At 50.8% G+C, this 24,729-nt stretch overlaps 1 protein-coding gene across 1 annotated transcript in view; it reads right to left on the bottom strand.

Annotated features, from left to right (window-relative positions):
* The window catches only part of LOC138977892 (chordin-like), a 114,923-nt gene that overhangs the window by 81,034 nt on the left and 9,160 nt on the right, over nucleotides 1-24,729 (bottom strand). Inside the window, exon 2 of the mRNA XM_070350500.1 lies at nucleotides 20,226-20,326. Within this exon, the coding sequence (XP_070206601.1) occupies nucleotides 20,226-20,326 (101 nt within the window). The remainder of the gene's footprint in view (nucleotides 1-20,225; nucleotides 20,327-24,729) is intronic.

The following is a 24,729-nucleotide window of genomic DNA, read 5'->3' as shown; positions in this document are numbered from 1 at the left end:
TGTCTCTCTGTCTCTCTGTCTCTCTGTCTCTCTGTCTCTCTGTCTCTCTCTCTCTCTCTCTCTCTCTCTCTCTCTCTCTCTCTCTCTCTCTCTCTCTCTTCCCTCCTTGTTCTCTCTCCATTGCCCCCCCCCCCCCCCAACCCCTCTCTATATCTGTCTCTTTGGTCCCTTTCTCTGACTTGTTCATCTCTCTCCTCTCTCTTTCTCTCACCCCCCCCCCACCCCCACCCCTCCTCCTTCTCTCTCCTTTCACCCCACAGCCAGTTGAAGTGTCAACAGGAAAGCTTAGCAGGTTTGGAGGACCGGACGAGGGTTCCAAAAGACGGGACCAAGAGTCGAGGCATGACCGGCACAAAGGAGGCGCGGATGCCATATCATTAGTTTTATCACAGGCAAGGTGATTAATCAGCCTCCTCTGTGGACGCCGAGGTCGGATTAACGGCCACTCCAGACCGGGAGATTGGCGCTGGTCCCGCTCGCTGACCTGGGGGTCCTCGTGGCCATGAGTTGTCACGGGGAGGGGTTGGGTCGGAACACGCTTTGTCAGTGGAACTGAGTTTAGTCTAGGTGGGGGTTAATTTGGTCTTGTACTGTTGAAACCCCACCCCACTCCATCCTTTTAAAGCACCACCCCCCCCCCCCCACCCACACACACACACACACACACAAACCCCGATTTTAGCCTTCCTTCCCTAAGACTTCTGAATTTAGTAAAGGTGGGGTTTAATTTTGCCTTCTACATTCGAACCATCCTTTTAACTCCCCCCCCCCCCTTTTTTTTAACCCAACGATTTAAGACTCCCTCCCTTCTAAGATCTTGTTTTCTCAGATTGTTTGAGATCTTAAAAGGGGGGTTCCACTGCAAGGTGTTAGGGGGGCAGTCACCTCCGTGTATCATTCACAATTCTATGCTTGCGATACCAGTGGCACGGCGTGCCTGGAAACTATACTTTTCCTTGTAAATAAACTTTGTACAAAAAAACTGTGCCAAAAACATGTTGCGCTTTTTTCATTCTTCTTTTTTTTTTTTTTTTTACCTCAACTGAAAATATTCATACCTGTTAACTCATTCTAGAAGGAATACAGGAATACAATGACACGGGTGTGAATTTGTTGGTTGAGGTATAACAAATGATGCAATCATTTTTTGGCAAAACCTACTTGCAATAATAATTGCCTTTCTTTGGTGAACATACTGTGCGTCCGAACGTTAGTCCTCAAGTATTAAAATATACTGTAAATAGAAATCAAAGTATGCTACATTTGAGTTTTCTAATTGTATGAAAAGTTTAAATGTATGAATGGCATCCCCTTCTTTCAGAAGCAGTGATATTTTTCGGGGGGCTTTAACCTCGATCTTGTCACACTCCTATATTCTCTGTGTAGCCCAAAGAATGCTCTGCACGACTCCCCATTGTGTGACTAAATACTACAAATCTTCGTGGGATCCCATTAATGCAAACACTCAATTTCTCATGCACACATTTTCAAAACTGTCAACGCTTTAAATATTTCACTTCAACAGCCATACAAAACATAGCAGCAAACAGAGGGACAGGAACCCGCTATGCTAAAACAGGCACTCTATACGTTTAAAGCTCAGGGTGAAAACCAGCAGCACCAACGAGTGTTTTTTGAAACAACCCCGAAGAGAAAAGGGGGGCCGTTTCTCGTAGCTCCGCTCCCGTCCTCTAGACGTTTACGCCATTCTTCTGCCGGCGTCGCTCTTGTACTTGGCTGGAGAAAAGAAGGCATAATTATTCAAATAGCAATGGGATGTTTTCACCACCTCGCCGTTTCCGCTCAATTGCCCTCGTGAAACACGCCTTTCACTTTTTCCACCTTCACGACCAACACTCGGGACCAAGTCGCTTCACCTCCATGGGTAATCAACTCAAATCGAGGTCCAATCTTTGCGTCGTGCCTGAGTGTGTTGTCATTCCCCCCGTACTTTGATTTGTCCTCCTTCGCACCTCTGTCCCATGCAGGCCTAATCCGCTGGATGAAATGAATGTGGCCGCTTTACAGGTGTAACGACGCTGAATGATGGCCACCCACACCTCCCGGGGGAGAGGACCACCGAGTCAATAGAGGGAGTGAGAGTTTTTGTCAGGCGGGTGGGACTGTGGCGAGAGAATATGAATGGTGAATATGATTGTAACGGCCGTGAAGGTGTTGGGAATGACTGAACATTGCTATAACTGGGGTGGGTGAGTAGGATATCCACAGGGTGCAGTATTTAGGAATGCTTATATCCTGGGGACACGGGTGTAGCAGTACCCGTTAGTTAATCAAGATTGTATTAAATTTAAACATGACGCAATGATTAAACCAAAAACAATAGGGACACGAACTCAAGCGAACGCTTATTTGACGTGGCCCAGACAGATCTTCTTCTTCTTCTTGGCGTTCGCAGAGGTTACACAATCAGTCCAGCACTGGTGATAAATGTTGTTGTTTTCTCCAACTCCTGTCGACTGCCGTATAGTTTGGTCTGCAAGGGAGTTGGTGACGGCCACACTTCTTTTCGTTCCTCATCTAGTAAGGGACATCGCTGTAAGATGTGTTCCGCTGTTTGGTCCTCTTGACCGCAGGCACAGGTTGGTGATGGCGCCAGCTTGAACTTTCGGTTCATGTGAGCATTGAGCCTGTTGTGGCCAGTACGCAGCCTGATGAGGTTGACTTGCTGCTCTCTGGACATTGTGTGGTAGTCATCTCTGTTTGTCCTTGGCCTCATCAATGCCTTGATGATTGTCTTCTGCTCACTAAAGCTGACACTGTTTTCAGGTTGGTCTTCCACGGCTCCTTCTTTTGCCAGCTCATCTGCCCTTTCATTTCCTGGTATCCCACAGTGTGCTGGTATCCACTGGAGGACAACTCTTCTGGTTTGTCTGACCATCTGTAATGCTTTGGCCAGCTGTGGGAGTTTGTCGTTCTCTAGGGCCTGAAGGACTGAAAGGGCGTCCGAGAGGAAGACAACTTGGTAGCAAGGGTCTGCGGGGTCCTGAACGAAGGAGGCGGCCTGCATGAGAGCTTCTGCTTCTGCTTTATAGTTTGTGCAGTGTTTGCCAGTGGCAACGCTGGATGTAGCTGTATGTCCCCCAGGGAACTGGATGAGAATGCCTGCACCTCCATTGAGCACGGCGTTAGTTGCTGATCCATCGGTGTATACATGGATCCACGCCTCTTTTGGGTACTGTTCGTCGATCAGGGCTAAGGTGAGTGCCTGTCGAGCTGTGTCATTCTGATCTTCTCCTGAGGTAACATGTGGAACACTGGTGCAGATCTGGATGCCTGGTTTCTCTGTTGCCTTGCGGGTTTCCTCTTCTTCTTGAGTCAGAGGTAGAGTGTTCTGTGGAAGGACTTCCCTGTACTGTCGAGAAAGTCTCTTGCTCTCGTGTACAAAACTGCTCCGTTTAAGCCGGTTCTTGGTGAGGTTGCTCAGTCTGTGCTTCATGGGGTGGTCGGGTAGGCACTTGAGCTTCTCGGCCTGTACCATATTGGCTTCTCTTCTCTGACAGAGGGGTTGGATGGTGGTAAGCTTCTCCATTTCCTTGATGGGCGTGGATTTCATTGCACCGGTGATGAGTCGGAGGGCCTGGTTTTGCACACGGTCAAGGCTCTGCAGGTTTGTCTTGGCTGAGGTTGACCACGCTGTGGAGCCGTACTCGAGGTGGGGTCTGATTGTTCCCTGGTATACTGTCTTCAGTATCTTCTCGTTCGCTCCCCAGGTGGTACCTGCCAGCTTCCTGAGTATGGCTAGCTTGCGCCGGGCCTTCGTCTCTGCCTGTGCAATGTGTGGTTTCCAGGTCTGCCGTCTATCAAAGGTGACACCAAGGTACGTTGCTTCTTCATCCTCTCTCAGAGGAGTTCCACCAAGCCTAATGGTTCCGGCTTTCTGCTTTGGCGACAGTGTGAATAGGGTGGTGGAGGATTTCTCCTTGTTGATGGAGACGCACCAATCTTCTGCCCATGCGTTCAGCCTATCTGCCGCTTGCTGCATTCTGTAGGTGGCAGTACTTGCATGCTCCTCCTTGCACCAGATCACAAGGTCGTCTGCGTAGAGAGCAGCTTTGATCCCCTTGGGCATCTCAGACACCAGATCGTCGATGAAGAGAAGGAAGAGTGTGGGGGAGAGGACTCCGCCCTGAGGGACGCCATGACGAAGGAGGAACTTCTTGCTTTTGGTCTGGTCGACGTTAACTCTTGCCCTGCGGTTATAGAGGTAAGAGCGAATCCACTGGTACATGTTGCTGGACACGCCTTTCCTCAGCAGTTTTACAAGGAGTCCATCTTTCCAGACCTTGTCAAAGGCCTTCTGAAGATCTATCCAGGTGACGAAGACCAGCTTCTGTTCCTGAAAGGCATCTTCAACTTCTTGCGCCAGGTAAGTGACCTGATCTTCAGTGCTGCGGAACTGTCGGAATCCAGCTTGTTCAGGGGCGAGGAGGTTCCTGGATTCCAGGTACCACCTGAGGCGCTCGTTCACAATTCTCTCCAGGGTCTTCACAACACAGCTGGTGAGGCTGATTGGGCGATAGCTGGTGGCCTTCTTTGGATCCTTCCCTTTTTTTAAGATGGGGATCATGATCGCTTCTCGCCAGAGTTGTGGTAGCGATCCTTCTTGCCAGCTGCTGTTGAAGACCTCGAGTAGCTTGTTCTCTGCTGCACTACCAAGGTGGGTTAGCATCTCGTTGGTGATGCCGTCTGGGCCAGGGGACTTCTTCGCCTTTGACTTTTTCAGAGCTGAGTGCAGCTCGTGGAGTGTGAGTGGTTGACTCATGGCGTCCACTGTCGACTGTCTGGCAGGTCTCTCTCTTTTCTCTCTTCTTGCTTCTCTCTGTTTCTCGGGGCTAACATGGAGGTTGCTCTCAGCTGCATAGCTTTCAGCAAATTGGTTGGCAGCATGCTTTCCAGTTAGCACCTTCCCGTTCTCTTCTAATGTGATCTTTCCTCTGCTGGTGTTCTCATCATTCAACTGCTTGGTGAGCCTCCAGAGCTTTCTGCCATCCTTCTCAAGGTTCAGAGAGCTTGTTTTCTCTTGCCAGCTTCTCCGTCTTGCCTGTAGCTTCTTTTTGAGAAATTTGGCTTTGGCTTCCTGGAGGCGGATGTTGTTGTTTTGTGACGGGTTGACTTCTGCTTCCCTTCTGGCGTCTGCCAGATCATCATCCAGTTCCTGCAATTCATTGCTCCAGTAGGGCTTATAGTCTCTCCTGGCACCCCTGGGAATGGACTCACGCGCTGCTCTGAGGATGCTCATGTTGAAGTCCTTCGCCACCATGTTGATGTCTCGACCCTCGACTCTGATGTCTTTGGCGAGTTCGCTGGTGCGGTGTCTAAAGAGGAACCAGTTCGCTCTTTTGTAGTTCCACCGTGGGAAGGAAGCTTCAGTGCAGGACTCCATGCCCAGGGTCAAAAAGACTGGCCGATGGTCACTTCCACCTAGCTGTTCTCCGACCTCTCTGCTGGTTAGCTGGTGCATGTCTTCTGTGCAGAAGGCTAGGTCAGGAGTTGATGTAGTGTGCCATCTTCTGGAGTAGAATGTAGGGCAGTCAAAGGGACTGTTCAAAAGGATGAGACCTTTGTCGTCCTGCCAGTTCTCCACCTCTTCTCCTCTCCGATCCAGGTGGTCATATCCCCAACTCTGTGAATGACTGTTGAAGTCACCCACCACGATGAAGTTGGAGGCCTTTGCGGGGATCGTGTCAAGGGCGAGGTGTCTATCATTGGGGCAGTAGAAGTTGACAAGATGGAATTCTGATGTCTTCGTCTGGATTCGAATCACCTGATATTCGGAGTCCTCCATGTGCGTTTCTATCAAACAGGCATTGATGTTGTTCCTGATGAGGGTCAGGATTCCTCCTTTGCTTCGGTCTGTTCTGTCGGACCTAAGGCATTGGTAGCCTCTCACTTTGAAGGACTTTTGGGGTGTCAGGTGCGTCTCCTGAATACAGCAGATGTTGATGTTCTTCTCATGCAGGATATGCTCCAACTCTGTCTTCTTGTTCAGGATACTTTCTGCGTTCCAGTGCATGACCTGAAAAGGTCGCTGCTGACTGGGTTTCTTCCTGGTTGTGGTGGTGCCAGTCACTTTCCTCCCGCGTCCCCTGGCGTGACAAGACGGACGGGAGGGACCTCCAGTAGTTGGGGCTGGGTCCCTTTGAGGCATGGGACCCGACGCTGCTCCACCCTGGGGGGTCCTCAATGGGCGAGCGCCATTTCCATCTGTGCTGGTTGATTGTGTCATCATTTGCGTAAGTGCGTGTACCCATGGTTTGTTAGAATGCGCCGTGCGGCCCGGGTCCTCCGTCTTCAGCATTCGGGGTTTTCTGTCGGGGTTACCTCACCCTTAGCTCATGGCCCGTACGTCCTACCCTGAGAGCACAGGGGGGAGGATTTTCCGGGATCCCACCCGGAGCCAGTTTGGTCCGCGGCCGCAAGCGGCTGATCTCCATATCTGAAGACCGTTCCCCTATCCGCCACCCGGGGACGCGCTGGGTTGGGGGTGGTCGCCCCACTGAAAATCCCACACTGGGTTAAGAAAGATCAGCCTGTCCCAGGCCCAGACAGATGGAAAATGACACAATCGTCATGTCGGACATAGTTTAATTATTTATTAAGGAGATTACTAGTATACCGGCTATAAAACTCTCTGAATTAAAACTGAATAGAATCAAAGCAGTGCCCGTTATATGACATGATTTGTATACTCATAACAAAGCCCAACTCGTAACTTTGATGTTAGTCTGATGACGCTCCCAGACACAGAGGACAACAGGTCAGTTGATGTTAGTCTGATGACGCTCCCAGACACAGAGGACAACAGGTCAGTTGATCTTAGTCTGATGACGCTCCCAGACACAGAGGACAACAGGTCAGTTGATGTTAGTCTGATGACGCTCCCAGACACTGAGGACAATAGGTCAGTTGATGTTAGTCTGATGACGCTCCCAGACACAGAGGACAATGGGTCAGTTGATCTTAGTCTGATGACGCTCCCAGACACAGAGGACAACAGGTCAGTTGATCTTAGTCTGATGACGCTCCCAGACACAGAGGACAACAGGTCAGTTGATCTTAGTCTGATGACGCTCCCAGACACAGAGGACAACAGGTCAGTTGATCTTAGTCTGATGACGCTCCCAGACACAGAGGACAACAGGTCAGTTGGAAAATGTGCTGGCCGCCGAAATCTGTTTTATCAGAACTGAGAAAGACATCCCGCGTATGTGTCAAAGCTATCGGACATTCGTATGTGTCAAAGCTATCGGACATTCGTATGTGTCAAAACTATCGGACATTCGTATGTGTCAAAGCTATCGGACATTCGTATGTGTCAAAGCTATCGGACATTCGTATGTGTCAAAGCTATCGGACATTCGTATGTGTCAAAGCTATCGGACATTCGTATGTGTCAAAGCTATCGGACATTCGTATGTGTCAAAGCTATCGGACATTCGTATGTGTCAAAGCTATCGGACATTCGTATGTGTCAAAGCTATCGGACATTCGTATGTGTCAAAGCTATCGGACATTCGTATGTGTCAAAACTTTCGGACATTCCTATGTATCAAAACTATCGGACATTCGTATGTGTCAAAACTATCGGACATTCGACCGAAGGGTCAGAACAGTCAGACAGGTCAAACAGTTACGTGGAAATGACGGAAGACGGAAGGCTGGGAAGAATACTGTAGTGTTAGTTTGTAGCACTAAAACCTTTATTTCCGGTTCACGCACATGCATGCATATATACTAATAGACAAACGTACGCATGCACACACGAGCACAGGCGCGCGCGCGAGCGCGCACATACACACACACAGTAGGTCAAACCGGCAGCCAATTTGTTCCGGTAATTTCTCGTTTAAACCGGTAAAAAACCCACAGTAATTACAGGTTAACGCCAATACTGACACACACACACACACACACACACAAACAAACACACACAACGCACACAACCTCCAATCCGCCTCTCCTACCCCCCCCCCCCCTCCACCATCTCTATCACAATTCTTCTCCCTAATCAGCAGGAGGCATGTACCTGTCGTAGAGAAACAAAGTGCGGGAATACATCTCAATAATGAGGCAGCAAATCGCCGTTTCCCCGGTAATAAATCTCGTTCTCCCCCGCCCCAGAAACACACCCCCACCCTTACCCCGCCCCCACCCCGCCACACACCCTAACACTCCCCACCCTTACCCCGCCCCCACCCCGCCCCCACCCCGCCCCTTTTAGCTCCAGCCACGTGTGTGTGTTTACCTGACTGTATGACAACTGGCACGTGCTTCTGATCTCTACCATATGCGGCATGTGCTTGTGGAAACAATTCATTCACCTGTGTCAAATATGCTTCTAAATAGACGATTTTTGAAAATAACTCTGTCAGGATTTTCAAGCGTTTTGGAAGAGTTGCTACCCTGACCTCGTAGAAAGAGGTCGACAAGTTAAAACCACGATCGCAGTGAATAACTGACTCCTATGTGTATGTTATGCAGTGTCCAATCGATATGATGACCTTTTCTGTCAAATCCCGACAGAGTTATTTCCAAAAAGTCTACTGTCCACAGGTTCCACAGGTTTGTGTAGAGTTATGACGGTGTGTAGAGTTATGACGGTGTGTAGAGTTATGACGGTGTGTGGAGTTATGACGGTGTGTAGAGTTATGACGGTGTGTAGAGTTATGACGGTGTGTAGAGTTATGACGGTGTGTAGAGTTATGACGGTGTGTAGAGTTATGACGGTGTGTGCAGCCGCCGGTCGGGTGGATGGAGCGCGGAAAGGTGGCGGGGGGGGGGGGGGGGGGGGGAGTTTGTTAATTTAGAATGTTAATTATTACTTTTGGAAGGGTGAGAGTTTTAGAAGCACAATCTGTCTCGTAATAACAGTTCCGCTTACTATTTCAGACCCCCTGTCATATCTGGGTTTTGTTCTAGGATAAGCTCAACCCTCCACGTGGACATACAGTACAAATCAACAGATGTCAAACAGTGAGCCAACGTGCTTTCCCTGGGAGAACTGTGCCTTTCGCCATCTGATTCTATGTTGAAAGTTTCGTGAAGACACCTCCATAAGCCGTATGCTAGTTGTTGTTTTCATATTCGCAAACGCGTGTAAAATCAATAAATTTGCAAACACACAAAACACATTCATTAAACAAAAAAAGTTGTGCCTTTTAGAGGGGGGGGGGGGGGGGGGGAGCGTTCTAATCTGAAACTCCTCCCGGAAACAGAACAGTTAAAACTCCCACGCTGAAAGGACGACGTCGTTACTGCGAGTAAAGCGACAGTACTTAATCTCCAAGACAAGGGCTGTCCGGAATGCTATCCGAGAGGTATTAAACTCCGGAAGCCAATCTACCACGCTCTTTCGTTGCACGTGTGTGTACTAATGAGGCCTCTTCCCGTCCGACCCGACAGGGTTAAGAGAGAAATTTGTCTACAAGGCTTGTTACGGTTGATATGCGTGCGCGTGTGAAGGATTTAGGAGAGGGGGGAGAGAAAGGGAGAGGGGGCGGGGTAGGATGGGGGGAGCTAGGAGAGAGGGTGTGAAGGATTTAGGAGAGGGGAGAGAGAAAGGGAGAGGGGGCGGGGTAGGATGGGGGGAGCTAGGAGAGAGGGTGTGAAGGATTTAGGAGAGGGGAGAGAGAAAGGGAGAGGGGGCGGGATAGGATGGGGGGAGCTAGGAGAGAGGGTGTGAAGGATTTAGGAGAGGGGGGAGAGAAAGGGAGAGGGGCGGGGTAGGATGGGGGGAGCTAGGAGAGAGGGTGTGAAGGATTTAGGAGAGGGGAGAGAGAAAGGGAGAGGGGGCGGGGTAGGATGGGGGGAGCTAGGAGAGAGGGTGTGAAGGATTTAGGAGAGGGGGGAGAGAAAGGGAGAGGGGGCGGGGTAGGATGGGGGGAGCTAGGAGAGAGGGTGTGAAGGATTTAGGAGAGGGGGGAGAGAAAGGGAGAGGGGGCGGGGTAGGATGGGGGGAGCTAGGAGAGAGGGTGTGAAGGATTTAGGAGAGGGGAGAGAGAAAGGGAGAGGGGGCGGGGTAGGATGGGGGGAGCTAGGAGAGAGGGTGTGAAGGATTTAGGAGAGGGGAGAGAGAAAGGGAGAGGGGGCGGGGTAGGATGGGGGGAGCTAGGAGAGAGGGTGTGAAGGATTTAGGAGAGGGGAGAGAGAAAGGGAGAGGGGGCGGGGTAGGATGGGGGGAGCTAGGAGAGAGGGTGTGAAGGATTTAGGAGAGGGGGGAGAGAAAGGGAGAGGGGGCGGGGTAGGATGGGGGGAGCTAGAAGAGAGGGTGTGAAGGATTTAGGAGAGGGGAGAGAGAAAGGGAGAGGGGGCGGGGTAGGATGGGGGGAGCTAGAAGAGAGGGTGTGAAGGATTTAGGAGAGGGGGGAGAGAAAGGGAGAGGGGGCGGGGTAGGATGGGGGGAGCTAGGAGAGAGGGTGTGAAGGATTTAGGAGAGGGGAGAGAGAAAGGGAGAGGGGGCGGGATAGGATGGGGGGAGCTAGAAGAGAGGGTGTGAAGGATTTAGGAGAGGGGAGAGAGAAAGGGAGAGGGGGCGGGATAGGATGGGGGGAGCTAGAAGAGAGGGTGTGAAGGATTTAGGAGAGGGGAGAGAGAAAGGGAGAGGGGGCGGGGTAGGATGGGGGGAGCTAGGAGAGAGGGTGTGAAGGATTTAGGAGAGGGGGAGAGAGAAAGGGAGAGGGGGCGGGGTAGGATGGGGGGAGCTAGGAGAGAGGGTGTGAAGGATTTAGGAGAGGGGGAGAGAGAAAGGGAGAGGGGGCGGGGTAGGATGGGGGGAGCTAGGAGAGAGGGTGTGAAGGATTTAGGAGAGGGGGAGAGAGAAAGGGAGAGGGGGCGGGGTAGGATGGGGGGAGCTAGGAGAGAGGGTGTGAAGGATTTAGGAGAGGGGGAGAGAGAAAGGGAGAGGGGGCGGGGTAGGATGGGGGGAGCTAGGAGAGAGGGTGTGAAGGATTTAGGAGAGGGGAGAGAGAAAGGGAGAGGGGGCGGGGTAGGATGGGGGGAGCTAGGAGAGAGGGTGTGAAGGATTTAGGAGAGGGGGGAGAGAAAGGGAGAGGGGGCGGGGTAGGATGGGGGGAGCTAGGAGAGAGGGTGTGAAGGATTTAGGAGAGGGGAGAGAGAAAGGGAGAGGGGGCGGGATAGGATGGGGGGAGCTAGGAGAGAGGGTGTGAAGGATTTAGGAGAGGGGAGAGAGAAAGGGAGAGGGGGCGGGATAGGATGGGGGGAGCTAGGAGAGAGGGTGTGAAGGATTTAGGAGAGGGGAGAGAGAAAGGGAGAGGGGGCGGGGTAGGATGGGGGGAGCTAGGAGAGAGGGTGTGAAGGATTTAGGAGAGGGGAGAGAGAAAGGGAGAGGGGGCGGGGTAGGATGGGGGGAGCTAGGAGAGAGGGTGTGAAGGATTTAGGAGAGGGGGGAGAGAAAGGGAGAGGGGGCGGGGTAGGATGGGGGGAGCTAGGAGAGAGGGTGTGAAGGATTTAGGAGAGGGGGAGAGAAAGGGAGAGGGGGCGGGGTAGGATGGGGGGAGCTAGGAGAGAGGGTGTGAAGGATTTAGGAGAGGGGAGAGAGAAAGGGAGAGGGGGCGGGGTAGGATGGGGGGAGCTAGGAGAGAGGGTGTGAAGGATTTAGGAGAGGGGGGAGAGAAAGGGAGAGGGGGCGGGGTAGGATGGGGGGAGCTAGGAGAGAGGGTGTGAAGGATTTAGGAGAGGGGGGAGAGAAAGGGAGAGGGGGCGGGGTAGGATGGGGGGAGCTAGGAGAGAGGGTGTGAAGGATTTAGGAGAGGGGGGAGAGAAAGGGAGAGGGGGCGGGGTAGGATGGGGGGAGCTAGGAGAGAGGGTGTGAAGGATTTAGGAGAGGGGGGAGAGAAAGGGAGAGGGGGCGGGGTAGGATGGGGGGAGCTAGGAGAGAGGGTGTGAAGGATTTAGGAGAGGGGGGAGAGAAAGGGAGAGGGGGCGGGGTAGGATGGGGGGAGCTAGGAGAGAGGGTGTGAAGGATTTAGGAGAGGGGGGAGAGAAAGGGAGAGGGGGCGGGGTAGGATGGGGGGAGCTAGGAGAGAGGGTGTGAAGGATTTAGGAGAGGGGGAGAGAGAAAGGGAGAGGGGGCGGGATAGGATGGGGGGAGCTAGGAGAGAGGGTGTGAAGGATTTAGGAGAGGGGGGAGAGAAAGGGAGAGGGGGCGGGGTAGGATGGGGGGAGCTAGGAGAGAGGGTGTGAAGGATTTAGGAGAGGGGGGAGAGAAAGGGAGAGGGGGCGGGGTAGGATGGGGGGAGCTAGGAGAGAGGGTGTGAAGGATTTAGGAGAGGGGAGAGAGAAAGGGAGAGGGGGCGGGATAGGATGGGGGGAGCTAGGAGAGAGGGTGTGAAGGATTTAGGAGAGGGGGAGAGAGAAAGGGAGAGGGGGCGGGGTAGGATGGGGGGAGCTAGGAGAGAGGGTGTGAAGGATTTAGGAGAGGGGGGAGAGAAAGGGAGAGGGGGCGGGGTAGGATGGGGGGAGCTAGGAGAGAGGGTGTGAAGGATTTAGGAGAGGGGGAGAGAGAAAGGGAGAGGGGGCGGGGTAGGATGGGGGGAGCTAGGAGAGAGGGTGTGAAGGATTTAGGAGAGGGGGAGAGAGAAAGGGAGAGGGGGCGGGGTAGGATGGGGGGAGCTAGGAGAGAGGGTGTGAAGGATTTAGGAGAGGGGGGAGAGAAAGGGAGAGGGGGCGGGGTAGGATGGGGGGAGCTAGGAGAGAGGGTGTGAAGGATTTAGGAGAGGGGGAGAGAGAAAGGGAGAGGGGGCGGGGTAGGATGGGGGGAGCTAGGAGAGAGGGTGTGAAGGATTTAGGAGAGGGGAGAGAGAAAGGGAGAGGGGGCGGGGTAGGATGGGGGGAGCTAGGAGAGAGGGTGTGAAGGATTTAGGAGAGGGGGGAGAGAAAGGGAGAGGGGGCGGGGTAGGATGGGGGGAGCTAGGAGAGAGGGTGTGAAGGATTTAGGAGAGGGGGGAGAGAAAGGGAGAGGGGGCGGGGTAGGATGGGGGGAGCTAGGAGAGAGGGTGTGAAGGATTTAGGAGAGGGGGGAGAGAAAGGGAGAGGGGGCGGGGTAGGATGGGGGGAGCTAGGAGAGAGGGTGTGAAGGATTTAGGAGAGGGGAGAGAGAAAGGGAGAGGGGGCGGGGTAGGATGGGGGGAGCTAGGAGAGAGGGTGTGAAGGATTTAGGAGAGGGGGGAGAGAAAGGGAGAGGGGGCGGGGTAGGATGGGGGGAGCTAGGAGAGAGGGTGTGAAGGATTTAGGAGAGGGGGAGAGAGAAAGGGAGAGGGGGCGGGGTAGGATGGGGGGAGCTAGGAGAGAGGGTGTGAAGGATTTAGGAGAGGGGAGAGAGAAAGGGAGAGGGGGCGGGGTAGGATGGGGGGAGCTAGGAGAGAGGGTGTGAAGGATTTAGGAGAGGGGAGAGAGAAAGGGAGAGGGGGCGGGGTAGGATGGGGGGAGCTAGGAGAGAGGGTGTGAAGGATTTAGGAGAGGGGGAGAGAAAGGGAGAGGGGGCGGGGTAGGATGGGGGGAGCTAGGAGAGAGGGTGTGAAGGATTTAGGAGAGGGGAGAGAGAAAGGGAGAGGGGGCGGGGTAGGATGGGGGGAGCTAGGAGAGAGGGTGTGAAGGATTTAGGAGAGGGGGAGAGAGAAAGGGAGAGGGGGCGGGGTAGGATGGGGGGAGCTAGGAGAGAGGGTGTGAAGGATTTAGGAGAGGGGAGAGAGAAAGGGAGAGGGGGCGGGGTAGGATGGGGGGAGCTAGGAGAGAGGGTGTGAAGGATTTAGGAGAGGGGAGAGAGAAAGGGAGAGGGGGCGGGGTAGGATGGGGGGAGCTAGGAGAGAGGGTGTGAAGGATTTAGGAGAGGGGGAGAGAGAAAGGGAGAGGGGGCGGGGTAGGATGGGGGGAGCTAGGAGAGAGGGTGTGAAGGATTTAGGAGAGGGGGAGAGAGAAAGGGAGAGGGGGCGGGGTAGGATGGGGGGAGCTAGGAGAGAGGGTGTGAAGGATTTAGGAGAGGGGAGAGAGAAAGGGAGAGGGGGCGGGGTAGGATGGGGGGAGCTAGGAGAGAGGGTGTGAAGGATTTAGGAGAGGGGAGAGAGAAAGGGAGAGGGGGCGGGATAGGATGGGGGGAGCTAGGAGAGAGGGTGTGAAGGATTTAGGAGAGGGGAGAGAGAAAGGGAGAGGGGGCGGGGTAGGATGGGGGGAGCTAGGAGAGAGGGTGTGAAGGATTTAGGAGAGGGGAGAGAGAAAGGGAGAGGGGGCGGGATAGGATGGGGGGAGCTAGGAGAGAGGGTGTGAAGGATTTAGGAGAGGGGGGAGAGAAAGGGAGAGGGGGCGGGGTAGGATGGGGGGAGCTAGGAGAGAGGGTGTGAAGGATTTAGGAGAGGGGGGAGAGAAAGGGAGAGGGGGCGGGGTAGGATGGGGGGAGCTAGGAGAGAGGGTGTGAAGGATTTAGGAGAGGGGGAGAGAGAAAGGGAGAGGGGGCGGGATAGGATGGGGGGAGCTAGGAGAGAGGGTGTGAAGGATTTAGGAGAGGGGGAGAGAGAAAGGGAGAGGGGGCGGGATAGGATGGGGGGAGCTAGGAGAGAGGGTGTGAAGGATTTAGGAGAGGGGGAGAGAGAAAGGGAGAGGGGGCGGGGTAGGATGGGGGGAGCTAGGAGAGAGGGTGTGAAGGATTTAGGAGAGGGGGGAGAGAAAGGGAGAGGGGGCGGGGTAGGATGGGGGGAGCTAGGAGAGAGGGTGTGAAGGATTTAGGAGAGGGGGAGAGAAAGGGAGAGGGGGCGGGGTAGGATGGGGGGAGCTAGGAGAGAGGGTGTGAAGGATTTAGGAGAGGGGGGAGAGAAAGGGAGAGGGGGCGGGGTAGGATGGGGGGAGCTAGGAGAGAGGGTGTGAAGGATTTAGGAGAGGGGGAGAGAGAAAGGGAGAGGGGGCGGGATAGGATGGGGGGAGCTAGGAGAGAGGGTGTGAAGGATTTAGGAGAGGGGGAGAGAAAGGGAGAGGGGGCGGGGTAGGATGGGGGGAGCTAGGAGAGAGGGTGTGAAGGATTTAGGAGAGGGGGAGAGAGAAAGGGAGAGGGGGCGGGGTAGGATGGGGGGAGCTAGGAGAGAGGGTGTGAAGGATTTAGGAGAGGGGAGAGAGAAAGGGAGAGGGGGCGGGGTAGGATGGGGGGAGCTAGGAGAGAGGGTGTGAAGGATTTAGGAGAGGGGGAGAGAGAAAGGGAGAGGGGCGGGGTAGGATGGGGGGAGCTAGGAGAGAGGGTGTGAAGGATTTAGGAGAGGGGAGAGAGAAAGGGAGAGGGGGCGGGGTAGGATGGGGGGAGCTAGGAGAGAGGGTGTGAAGGATTTAGGAGAGGGGGGAGAGAAAGGGAGAGGGGGCGGGGTAGGATGGGGGGAGCTAGGAGAGAGGGTGTGAAGGATTTAGGAGAGGGGAGAGAGAAAGGGAGAGGGGGCGGGATAGGATGGGGGGAGCTAGGAGAGAGGGTGTGAAGGATTTAGGAGAGGGGGAGAGAAAGGGAGAGGGGGCGGGGTAGGATGGGGGGAGCTAGGAGAGAGGGTGTGAAGGATTTAGGAGAGGGGGGAGAGAAAGGGAGAGGGGGCGGGGTAGGATGGGGGGAGCTAGGAGAGAGGGTGTGAAGGATTTAGGAGAGGGGAGAGAGAAAGGGAGAGGGGGCGGGGTAGGATGGGGGGAGCTAGGAGAGAGGGTGTGAAGGATTTAGGAGAGGGGAGAGAGAAAGGGAGAGGGGGCGGGGTAGGATGGGGGGAGCTAGGAGAGAGGGTGTGAAGGATTTAGGAGAGGGGAGAGAGAAAGGGAGAGGGGGCGGGGTAGGATGGGGGGAGCTAGGAGAGAGGGTGTGAAGGATTTAGGAGAGGGGGGAGAGAAAGGGAGAGGGGGCGGGGTAGGATGGGGGGAGCTAGGAGAGAGGGTGTGAAGGATTTAGGAGAGGGGGGAGAGAAAGGGAGAGGGGGCGGGGTAGGATGGGGGGAGCTAGGAGAGAGGGTGTGAAGGATTTAGGAGAGGGGAGAGAGAAAGGGAGAGGGGGCGGTGTAGGATGGGGGGAGCTAGGAGAGAGGGTGTGAAGGATTTAGGAGAGGGGGGAGAGAAAGGGAGAGGGGGCGGGGTAGGATGGGGGGAGCTAGGAGAGAGGGTGTGAAGGATTTAGGAGAGGGGGGAGAGAAAGGGAGAGGGGGCGGGGTAGGATGGGGGGAGCTAGGAGAGAGGGTGTGAAGGATTTAGGAGAGGGGGAGAGAAAGGGAGAGGGGGCGGGGAAGGATGGGGGGAGCTAGGAGAGAGGGTGTGAAGGATTTAGGAGAGGGGGGAGAGAAAGGGAGAGGGGGCGGGATAGGATGGGGGGAGCTAGGAGAGAGGGTGTGAAGGATTTAGGAGAGGGGGGAGAGAAAGGGAGAGGGGGCGGGGTAGGATGGGGGGAGCTAGGAGAGAGGGTGTGAAGAATTTAGGAGGAGGGGAGAGAATGAGAGAGGGGGCGGGGTAGGATGGGGGGGAGCTAGGAGAGAGGGTGTGAAGGATTTAGGAGAGGGGGGAGAGAGAAAGGGAGAGGGGGCGGGGTAGGATGGGGGGGAGCTAGGAGAGAGGGTGTGAAGGATTTAGGAGAGGGGAGAGAATGAGAGAGGGGGCGGGGTAGGATAGGGGGGGGGATAGGAGAGGGGGAAGAGAGAAAGGGAGAGGGGGCGGGAGAGGAGGGGGGGGGGGAGCTAGGAGAAAAGGTGCGAGGATCAGAAATAATCTGCAATAGTCTGGCGGCAAGACAAATAAAAGGAGCATTCACAATTGTGTAAATATCATACATGTAAAGGTAAGATGTAGGGGGGGGGGGAGTGTTGGGAGGGGTGGGAGTATATTGGACACCCGAACTTTCTGAGTCTGTTGCTTACACCTTTCTTCCATATTTCATCTAAAACTGCATGTTAGTGGTGGTGACATTTTCGTTTTATGCACACATGGAAACATTATCTTATACAGGTGCAATATACACAACATTGCTTTCAAATGGGAAAATCCTGATACTGCTGATCCATATTTCGCATTCCTTCTATTGCGTGCCTGAACGCCGTCAGACCGAAGTAAGGTGGGAATATCTTGTCTTTCGCACACGCGGCATGCACATTGTTGTATCTAACAAAAATCACACAGCACATCGTTGAAAACACACACACACACACACGCACGCACGCACGCACGCACGCACAAACAAACAAACAAACAAACAAACAACTCTGTGTGTGTGTGTGTGTGTGTGTGCGTGTGTGTGTGTGTGTGTGTGTGTGTGTGTGTGTGTGTGTGTGTGTGTGTGTGTGTGTGTGTGTGTGTGTGTGTGTGTGCGTCGTGTGTGTGAGATTTCCGTACCTCTGTTGCTATAGTTATCGTTGTTGTTGTTCTTGTTTTCATTTGTTTAAATATCATGCATTTACAATATTGTCCGCCACATTACTCGTTTGTTTCTAAGAGCACATTTATAAGTTTATCTTGTTGTGCTCCCTTAAATTATAACTTTCAATTACGGCTCTGTATTTATGCAACTGAATAAAAAAAACTGTTTAAACCAACAACAACAACAACAACAACAACAACAACAACAACAACAACAACAACAACAACAACAACAACAACAACAACAACAACAACAACAACAACAACAACAACAACAACAACAACAACAACAACAACAACAACAATACACGAACCACACACAACACACACAAAAACACCACAAGACAGACAACAGGTCCCCATCCGCAGAGCGCTGTATGCGAAGGAAAGGCTGTTGAGAAAGTGTGTGGCCACTGACTTGGCACTTGACGCTGTGCATGGTGTAAATAGTGAAATGTTGTCCTGACCGTAAGACACTGACACTTGACACAGTGCATGGTGTAAATAGTGAAATGTTGTACTGACCGTAAGACACTGACACTTGACACAGTGCATGGTGTAAATAGTGAAATGTTGTACTGACCGTAAGACACTGACACTTGACACAGTGCATGGTGTAAATAGTGAAATGTTGTCCTGACCGTAAGACACTGACACTTGACACAGTGCATGGTGTAAATAGTGAAATGTTGTACTGACCGTAAGACACTGACACTTGACACAGTGCATGGTGTAAATAGTGAAATGTTGTACTGACCGTAAGACACTGACACTTGACACAGTGCATGGTGTAAATAGTGAAATGTTGTACTGACCGTAAGACACTGGCACTTGACACAGTGCATGGTGTAAATAGTGAAATGTTGTACTGACCGTAAGACACTGACACTTGACACAGTGCATGGTGTAAATAGTGAAATGTTGTACTGACCGTAAGACACTGACACTTGACACAGTGCATGGTGTAAATAGTGAAATGTTGTACTGACCGTAAGACACTGACACTTGACACAGTGCATGGTGTAAATAGTGAAATGTTGTCCTGACCGTAAGACACTGACACTTGACACAGTGCATGGTGTAAATAGTGAAATGTTGTCCTGACCGTAAGACACTGACACTTGACACAGTGCATGGTGTAAATAGTGAAATGTTGTCCTGACCGTAAGACACTGACACTTGACACAGTGCATGGTGTAAATAGTGAAATGTTGTACTGACCGTAAGACACTGACACTTGACGTTGTGCATGGTGTAAATAGTGAAATGTTGTACTGACCGTAAGACACTGACACTTGACGCTGTGCATGGTGTAAATAGTGAAATGTTGTACTGACCGTAAGACACTGACACTTGACACAGTGCATGGTGTAAATAGTGAAATGTTGTACTGACCGTAAGACACTGACACTTGACACAGTGCATGGTGTAAATAGTGAAATGTTGTACTGACCGTAAGACACTGACACTTGACACAGTGCATGGTGTAAATAGTGAAATGTTGTACTGACCGTAAGACACTGACACTTGACACAGTGCATGGTGTAAATAGTGAAATGTTGTCCTGACCGTAAGACACTGACACTTGACACAGTGCATGGTGTAAATAGTGAAATGTTGTACTGACCGTAAGACACTGGCACTTGACACAGTGCATGGTGTAAATAGTGAAATGTTGTACTGACCGTAAGACACTGACACTTGACACAGTGCATGGTGTAAATAGTGAAATGTTGTCCTGACCGTAAGACACTGACACTTGACACAGTGCATGGTGTAAATAGAGAAATGTTGTCCTGACCGTAAGACACTGACACTTGACACAGTGCATGGTGTAAATAGAGAAATGTTGTACTGACCGTAAGACACTGACACTTGACACAGTGCATGGTGTAAATAGAGAAATGTTGTACTGACCGTAAGACACTGACACTTGACACAGTGCATGGTGTAAATAGTGAAATGTTGTCCTGACCGTAAGACACTGACACTTGACACAGTGCATGGTGTAAATAGTGAAATGTTGTACTGACCGTAAGACACTGGCACTTGACACAGTGCATGGTGTAAATAGTGAAATGTTGTACTGACCGTAAGACACTGGCACTTGACACAGTGCATGGTGTAAATAGTGAAATGTTGTACTGACCGTAAGACACTGACACTTGACACAGTGCATGGTGTAAATAGAGAAATGTTGTACTGACCGTAAGACACTGACACTTGACACAGTGCATGGTGTAAATAGTGAAATGTTGTCCTGACCGTAAGACACTGACACTTGACACAGTGCATGGTGTAAATAGTGAAATGTTGTCCTGACCGTAAGACACTGACACTTGACACAGTGCATGGTGTAAATAGTGAAATGTTGTCCTGACCGTAAGACACTGACACTTGACACAGTGCATGGTGTAAATAGTGAAATGTTGTCCTGACCGTAAGACACTGACACTTGACACAGTGCATGGTGTAAATAGTGAAATGTTGTACTGACCGTAAGACACTGACACTTGACACAGTGCATGGTGTAAATAGAGAAATGTTGTACTGACCGTAAGACACTGACACTTGACACAGTGCATGGTGTAAATAGTGTACTGACCGTAAGACACTGACACTTGACACAGTGCATGGTGTAAATAGTGAAATGTTGTCCTGACCGTAAGACACTGACACTTGACACAGTGCATGGTGTAAATAGTGAAATGTTGTACTGACCGTAAGACACTGACACTTGACACAGTGCATGGTGTAAATAGTGAAATGTTGTCCTGACCGTAAGACACTGACACTTGACACAGTGCATGGTGTAAATAGTGAAATGTTGTACTGACCGTAAGACACTGACACTTGACGCAGTGCATGGTTCCCCGCGGGATGAGGTCGGGACTCCATTTCTCCAGGAAACGGTAGTGACGGCCGTCCTGGATGCAACCTGCACACAGTAAGGACAAGGATAAGGACAAGGACGGGGCGGGGATGTAGCTCAGTCGGTAGCGCGCTGGATTTGTATCCAGTTGGCCGCTGTCAGCGTGAGTTCGTCCCCACGTTCGGCGAGAGATTTATTTCTCAGAGTCAACTTTGTGTGCAGACTCTCCTCGGTGTCCGAACACCCCCGAGTGTAGCCTACACGCAAGCACAAGACCAAGTGCGCACGAAAAAGATCCTGTAATCCATGTCAGAGTTCGGTGGGTTATAGAAACACGAAAATACCCAGTATGCTTCCTCCGAAAGCGGCGTATGGCTGCCTAAATGGCGGGGTAAAAACGGTCATACACGTAAAAGCCGTGGGAGTTTCAGCCCATGAACAAACAAACAATGACAAGGACAAGGATAAGGCCAACAAAATCATATGGCTGTTTCCGGCGAAAAGGCCTACAAATTAGAGTCGGTAGGTCGGTTCCTACATAGACGGGGAATCGAGACGAGGGTGGTGGTGTATGTGTATGAGTGTGTGTGTGTGTGTGTGTATGTATGTATGTGTGTGTGTGTGTGTGTGTGTGTATGTGTATGTGTGTGTACGTACGTGTGTACGTGTGTGCGTGTGTGCGTGTGTGTGTGTGTTTATAGAGCAATTCAGAAAAAAATACTGGACCGATCTTCATGAAATTTCACATGGAGAGTTTTTGGGTATGATATCTCCAGCCATATTTTTTCATTTGTTCGATAAATGTAATTGATCACGTCATATCCGGCTTTTTGTGAAAGTTGAGGCAGCACTCTCACGCCCTCATTTTTCGATCAAATCGGTTGACATTTTGATCAAGCAATTTTCGACGAAGTCCGGACTACGGGATTGAATTTCAACTCGGCAGCGTAAAGATTAGCTAATTAGTTTGCTCATTAAATTTGTCATTAAAATCGAATTGTCACTAACAGATTTAAGAATGATTGCATTGCATTCTGCATCTTCTGCTGGATTCAAAAATATATACATGTGTTATGTTTACTCTAAACGTGCTCAGAATTACAGAACTTGAATAGGTTAACGGTAAGTACTGCGTTCGCACGATACGCGAAGACGAGCGTGACCCGTCTCGGTCTTTGGGTGTGGTTAGTCGAGACTATATAGTCTCGGCGATGACTAATTTTTGGTGATAATCTGTTACTTTGATGCCGACAGCTTGACTAAATGTTTTTATATCGCTTCACGCGACTTGTTTTCTTTTTTCGTTTCTTTTTTGGATTGAAGTTTGTTTTTACATTTAGTCAAGTTTTGACTCAATGTTTTAACATTTAAATAAACAGAAAACGTCGTTTGTATCTCGCCATGTCTGTCATGTCGTCATGTCGTTCGTTTGTTGAAAGGGCGGGCTTGAAAACAAAAATGACAGATGGACAAAAAGTGCGCCATCACCAAAAATTAATGTAGAAAACTCGCAGTGCAGCAGACATGACGTATCACGGATGGTCTCTCTCTTTGGTTTAAGCGTGTTTTTATAAATTTCTTGTATACATGTTATATACAGTAAGAACATTAAGAACGTTAACAAGTCTCTCTCTCTCTCTCACTCTCACTCTCACTCTCACTCTCACTCTCACTCTCACTCACTCTCTCTCTCTCTCTCTCTCTCTCTCTCTCTCTCTCTCTCTCTCTCTCTCTCTCTCTCTCTCTCTCTCTCTCTCTCTCTCTCTCTCTCTCTCTCTCTCTCTCTCTCTCTCTCTCTCTCTCTCCCTCCCTCTCTCTCTGGACTATTTGTAAACTGATTCTGATGTCAAGGTACAGAAAATAACTTTTCTTTTAGACTCCGAGACCATTTAATGATTGCAAAACAACAGCAGCACATGCTTGTCAATAATCAAAAATATAATGAAAGCATCTCTCCATACAAAAACGGATTAAAAAGATAAAGATATGAATCAGTACACGTTCTTTATTTGGTGTTTAACGTCGTTATGAATCAGTACACGAATAAGTAAGTAAACAAATGTTTAAAAAAAATAATGAATGATAACAATAAATCAGTAAGCAAACAATAAATAAATAATCTAAACAAACAAACAAACAAACAAACAAACAAACAAACAAATCAAAAAGCCTCACAACTTTCGCGCCTCGCTCTCAGGGAATCTACCCCCTCCATAGCCAGACAAAACGCTGTATCAATGCGACCAGATTGACAATCTAATACGGGTAGATCTCTACCCTTTCAACCCCCACACCGGAGGCCACCCGGTTAACAATGGTGATGGCCTGACGGGGGGATATAAATCACACGTGTGACTGTTGTGGGTACAACTACAAAGGGGTGGGGGGGACACCCGAGAGGCCGTTTTGACACCTACAGCATCAACTTGTGAACCCCCCTTTCACCCCTGACGGCGCTGGAATTCGACACACGTCTCAGCCAGAGAACGTCTTCATGGAGCGTCAACACACGTCTCAGCCAGAGAACGTCTTCATGGAGCGTCAACACACGTCTCAGCCAGAGAACGCCTTCAAGGAGCGTCAACACACGTCTCAGCCAGAGAACGCCTTCAAGGAGCGTCAACACACGTCTCAGCCAGAGAACGCCTTCAAGGAGCGTCAACACACGTCTCAGCCAGAGAACGCCTTCAAGGAGCGTCAACACACGTCTCAGCCAGAGAACGCCTTCAAGGAGCGTCAACACACGTCTCAGCCAGAGAACGCCTTCAAGGAGCGTCAACACACGTCTCAGCCAGAGAACGCCTTCATGGAGCGTCAACACACGTCTCAGCCAGAGAACGTCTTCATGGAGCGTCAACACACGTCTCAGCCAGAGAACGCCTTCAAGGAGCGTCAACACACGTCTCAGCCAGAGAACGCCTTCAAGGAGCGTCAACACACGTCTCAGCCAGAGAACGCCTTCAAGGAGCGTCAACACACGTCTCAGCCAGAGAACGCCTTCAAGGAGCGTCAACACACATAGATGCAAAGGTGCAGAACGAAATTGAGAAAAGAGGATGGAGGGAATCATTAATAGTTCCTTCAGGACTAGACACAGTTAAGTGGCCGACAAGGATTAAACAAGGCAAATAGGATTTGATCAATACAGATGTCATTCTATTCTAACGGATGGACACAGTGTCGACACGCATGGCTGGTCGAGAACTAGAAAGGTAACCGACACCAATGACACAGAAGGTACATGTTGTACCACACCTCAAGTGCAGGACAGCAATTTCCCTTACCTACCGCCGGTAGGCTTAGATAGGGACTGAGACCATCTTGAAACTTCTTACGTCTTCTCCTGAAGGCGATTGAGGGGGGTTAAATCGATTTTCATTGTCAAGCATGATCAGCAGACTTAGGGCTTGCACTAAAAGCATTTGGTTTAAGCGTGTTTTATTCATTTTCTTTGATACACGTTTCAAACAATAACAACATTAAGAACGTTAACAAGCAGACTGCTTATGGACACGTTCTAAAAATGATAATCAATACACATTCCGATAAAATGCATTTTCTTGAAACTTGTTGGTGTACATGGTGTAAACAATTGTTATTCAATAATTAATTGGTACAGTACATAATTAACACGTTCGGAATCAACAACAAGCTATACGCGTGAACTGGAGATCCGTAGGTGATGTTAATGTGTGTGAATATAAATGTAACACGTTGTATCATCATTTCGGACAATGACCCTTCCAATCATTCAACAATCTTGGCCCGTCCCTTGTGGGAACCGTTTGCCATTTCTGACCATTCGCTTAGAACGCTACGTGAAAAGAGTCACTCGTTGAGTTATATCGATCGAGTCCCTCTCTCTCTCTATCAGGTTCGTACAAAGAAAAGCCGGTAGTCCTAATAAGAAAGACCCCAAAGCGTATGGACTTTTAATTCCGGTAAAAGATTGTCTACAATCTGCCACGGTGTGGAAAAACCTGGGTATAATACTCGTAAAATATATTCAGGGGGGGAAATACCCAGGGTGTTATATTGCAAGCAAGCACGCGTGTCGCATCATTCCAATTAAGTTTGTGACCGCCTTGCCCACTTCCAACACCCGTAAACCCACTCATCCTGATCGAACGAAGCCACCCGAAGCGCCGATTGGGGTGGGTGGAATGGAGGGGGGGATCGGGGATCAGAGAGATGAATTACATATAATTTTATATGTGGTTGTAAACTTAACCTGCTTTACACCATTTTATTATGAAGTGGATGAACTGAATTGATTTGAAATCAACTGAATTGTATATTTCCAGGTTGAAAAAATAGGCTGGTTGATATGTTTTTTCTTACCCACACTCTCTGAGGGGATATTCTACTCTCTGAGGGGATATTCTACTCTCTGAGGGGATATTCTACTCTCTGAGGGTATATTCTACTCTCTGAAGGGATATTCTACTCTCTGAGGGTATATTCTACTC

This window comes from Littorina saxatilis, linkage group LG10 (genome assembly GCF_037325665.1).
Source record: "Littorina saxatilis isolate snail1 linkage group LG10, US_GU_Lsax_2.0, whole genome shotgun sequence".
NCBI lineage: Eukaryota > Metazoa > Mollusca > Gastropoda > Littorinimorpha > Littorinidae > Littorina > Littorina saxatilis.
The sequence above is the reverse complement of the archived record's forward strand: the minus strand, read 5'-3'. Positions and strand labels throughout refer to the sequence as shown.